Below are 3,614 nucleotides of genomic sequence, written 5' to 3' on the forward strand. Positions count from 1 at the left end.
TCTAGACGTAATTCATTATGCGGTAAGTTATTAAAAATATTAGGAAAGTAAATATGTTTTATTTTGTCTTATTTTTATTACAAAAATAAGCTTCAAAATCTTCAAAGTTTTTACACTTTTCCTTCTATAATTCGTATTGATTTTTATTTAGAACTAAATGAGGATATTATTTCAGATTTGTTTAATTTCATTGCAGATAGAATTATTGGGCCCTGCAGTAATCAAGAAAGACAAGGTGAATAACGAAGAGATAATAAAGCCAGTTTCTATGTTACCAAATGTTATAGAGTTAGCGTATTACAGTAACGTGGTTTTACCGTATTATGCCCTTCAGTCGGTTGTCGCTTTGGCCCTCAACAATTGCTGCAACCCCCAATTCGCGTACATCTTCGAAAACGATCTTGTTGAATCGTCGATGGACTTGTGTGAAATTCTACAGTTCGAGTTTATTTTTCACAAACCGTGCCAAAGTTTAGACGTTTGCATTTTGGATTGTGTCGATGATTTTATTGTTAAGAGGGAAGTTTTGCAAAGGGTGAGTAAATAAGTTAAATTTATGGGGGTTTACTGAGTAGTTATTAATTGTTTTATGATGAATTTTCATGACTGTTAATGAATAATGAAAAAATTTATAAATTCGCAGTATTCTAACGAATAAGTAATTTGTTGGAAATCTGTTGTAATATGTATATAATAATAATGAAAATGTCTTAAAGTATTTTGAATTAATAATACTCCATATTGTCAGCAGTTATTAATAAATAATGTATCCTTTTCTACTTAATATTTTAGGATAATATTAATTCCCAAGATTTGGAAAGAGGCCGGAGACTAGCACAAGAACTTTTCGATGAAGATGACGTGTTGGATGGTGAAGAAGAGGGTGATAGAGGACAAAACATGCCGAAACTTCTAATCAGTTCGGAGGAATTTGCCAAGGGGACACTAGAGTTTTTACGCAATCTGCTTTTGCCTCTCATAGAGGCTTATTCGGTAACAGCTTTCTGCTTGGAGAAGCTCGTTGGTAGATCTATGCTTGAAGGCGATCTTGTCAAAGACGTTGTAAAAGAAATGAGGCGGCAGGTCGACAGCGGAGTCCTAAAGCATGGTAAGTTTCAGGATATTTATTTTGGGTAGTAAGCAAGAATTGCATTTCAGGTTTCTCAAAATGTTTAAAAAAAATTATTATCATTGCAGAAGTAATTCAAGATATTAAATAAATAAAAGCTTAGTTTTGGTCTATAGGGTATAGAGGAGTTAAAGAAACAATAAGTTTCCGAAATTTGTTTTGGTTGCTTTTTTTTGCTTCGTGTGGTGTTTTGCTCTTTGTTATTTTTTTTTTTACTTTCATTTTTTTTTTTTTACAGAAGAATGTGTGTCGAGTGACTCGGTAAAAAATGCCATCAAATTATTTCAAAAGTGGGAGGTTTTAGAGTGCCACAGTGAACATAAACTTAGGCTTTATTATCTTAAAGATATGTATGACGACAGTGAGGCGATTATTGCGATTAGACAGAGGATTGACAAATATCGATTTGTAAATGATTCCGAATGATAACTATAAGTATAAATATTTTAAATCTCCGAAAGAACTAATCGTCACACAGAAAGAGTTGTTTTTCACAACATCTAATTAAGAAAAAATAAAAACAGTAGAATAGGAATATTTTATACAAAACACTAATAATATAATTTTAATGGCTACGTTGAGAACGTGATTTTTTTTATAAGCGAATGAAATAAATAAGGCCATACCGTAATTATTAAGAGATTATTTGTAGCAGTAGGAACAATCAGTTGGTGCAGGAGAAATTAGCACTCATTATTATGTTCGTGTAGAAATGATCTGTGATACAAAAAAGTCCTATGATAATTGACAATAAAGGCGTTCATTTTTATTTCGTTTGAAATTTTTCGGTTTCAGTTATGACAACGTGATGTGTAATTATTCATTTTAATTTTATGGAGGACTCGCGTGTATCATTTAGGTATATTTTTCTTTGATCATCGTTTAACTGTTTAGTTTTAAACTTGTTAGGTAGAAGAAATCTTGGTGGCAATTTTTTTAAATTGTACATTGACATTTTTCTCAATAATAAACAATTTTTAATTACGTTAATTATCATTTGTTTAATTACAATATGAACCTCAAATATTTTTTATGAAAATAAATGAACAATTTTTCAGCGATTTGAATTACCGCATTACTGTTTGTCCCTTAATAGTTGTGAGAATAACAGAGTGGTACATAAATGTTTATTTTTTTCAGCAACAAACTTAGGTAATATATACAGAAATATATTATATATACAATAATATTTATAAACGGCTTAACAAGGTAAGCATAGTTCATTATTTAGGGGATAAGTACGTTCACCAAAAATTGCCGCAAAGGCAGGTAAACAATATTTACCCAGCTATGACTTTTATATACTTTTTGTATATTAGTNTTACTTCTAGGATATCTACTATATTTGAGAGAGCAAATTTTTTTTATATTATGTTAAAAGTAGAAACAAATAAACCTTGTTGTCCGATGGCTATCCATTAATATTTACCATAATATTTAATATTCTAAAACATGATGTAAACATAACCATCAACCGTAACGTGATTTTGGCAGTTTTTATCAGTATTTAATTACAAAACCAGAATCACTAATTTATTCAGGGTTCTTTGCGCATTCGTTTTATAACAAACTCATGTTTGAAAGGCCGTTAAATATAAAACTGCATAAACTATGTACCATATGTAATACTGTTAGTATAACACGGTTATAAAATATAGTTCAATTGTATAATGCAAATAAGCCGTTTTCTTTTTCTTCTCTAACAATCAACCGTAACGTGATTTTGGCAGTTTTTATCAGTATTTAATTACAAAACCAGAATCACTAATTTATTCAGGGTTCTTTGCGCATTCGTTTTATAACAAACTCATGTTTGAAAGGCCGTTAAATATAAAACTGCATAAACTATGTACCATATGTAATACTGTTAGTATAACACGGTTATAAAATATAGTTCAATTGTATAATGCAAATAAGCCGTTTTCTTTTTCTTCTCTAACAATTCCTGCTGTCAGTGAATATAGTGATTAATAAAGATGAGTAGTAGCATTCCATCGAGTTTCGTCCAGCAAGTTAGAAAGAATTTTAAGATATAATTTATTTAAGTAATACATTTCTGGTTACTTATTAACACTCCCATCGTATTTTCTACGATTGTGAGACGTGAATATTACTGTATTGTAAGTAAGCGCAAAAGGGTCTTTTCTCAACTGGAGTCAAAAGCAGTCTGTTATTGATAAAGAAAGGATGTTTGACAACAAAGTGGTGAGTAACAACATTAATTGAAGGTAGTTAATATATATGTATTATTCTACAGGACAACGTTCAATTTGATTCCCTTTTTGAACATTTCTAATTTTTATATCTTGAATATATATTTTAGTCAAGCATTAGTATCCACATAAATTCTCTTTTTAACTAATTTACTTGACGATGTTGTATTAATTCTTAGAAATTGATATAAATAGTTATAATATGCTAGTTTTATTGACGTGTTTTTTTTAAGGTGGATCAGTTCTTATTTACAATTTAAACTGAGTTGGTG

General features: G+C 29.8%; 1 protein-coding gene across 1 annotated transcript in view; it reads left to right on the top strand.

The window, feature by feature from the left end:
* Window positions 1–1,898, top strand: part of LOC112905753 (probable glycerol-3-phosphate acyltransferase, mitochondrial) — a gene marked incomplete at its 5' end in the record, with an annotated part of 16,847 nt that extends 14,949 nt beyond the window's left edge. Inside the window, 4 exons of the mRNA XM_025978790.1 lie at window positions 6–22; window positions 197–535; window positions 793–1,108; window positions 1,368–1,898. Coding sequence (XP_025834575.1) covers window positions 6–22; window positions 197–535; window positions 793–1,108; window positions 1,368–1,555 — 860 coding nt within the window. The remainder of the gene's footprint in view (window positions 1–5; window positions 23–196; window positions 536–792; window positions 1,109–1,367) is intronic.
* Between the last annotated feature and the right edge of the window lie 1,716 nt (window positions 1,899–3,614).

Source organism: Agrilus planipennis, unplaced genomic scaffold (assembly GCF_000699045.2).
Source record: "Agrilus planipennis isolate EAB-ADULT unplaced genomic scaffold, Apla_2.0 scaffold567, whole genome shotgun sequence".
Taxonomy (NCBI): Eukaryota; Metazoa; Arthropoda; class Insecta; order Coleoptera; family Buprestidae; genus Agrilus; species Agrilus planipennis.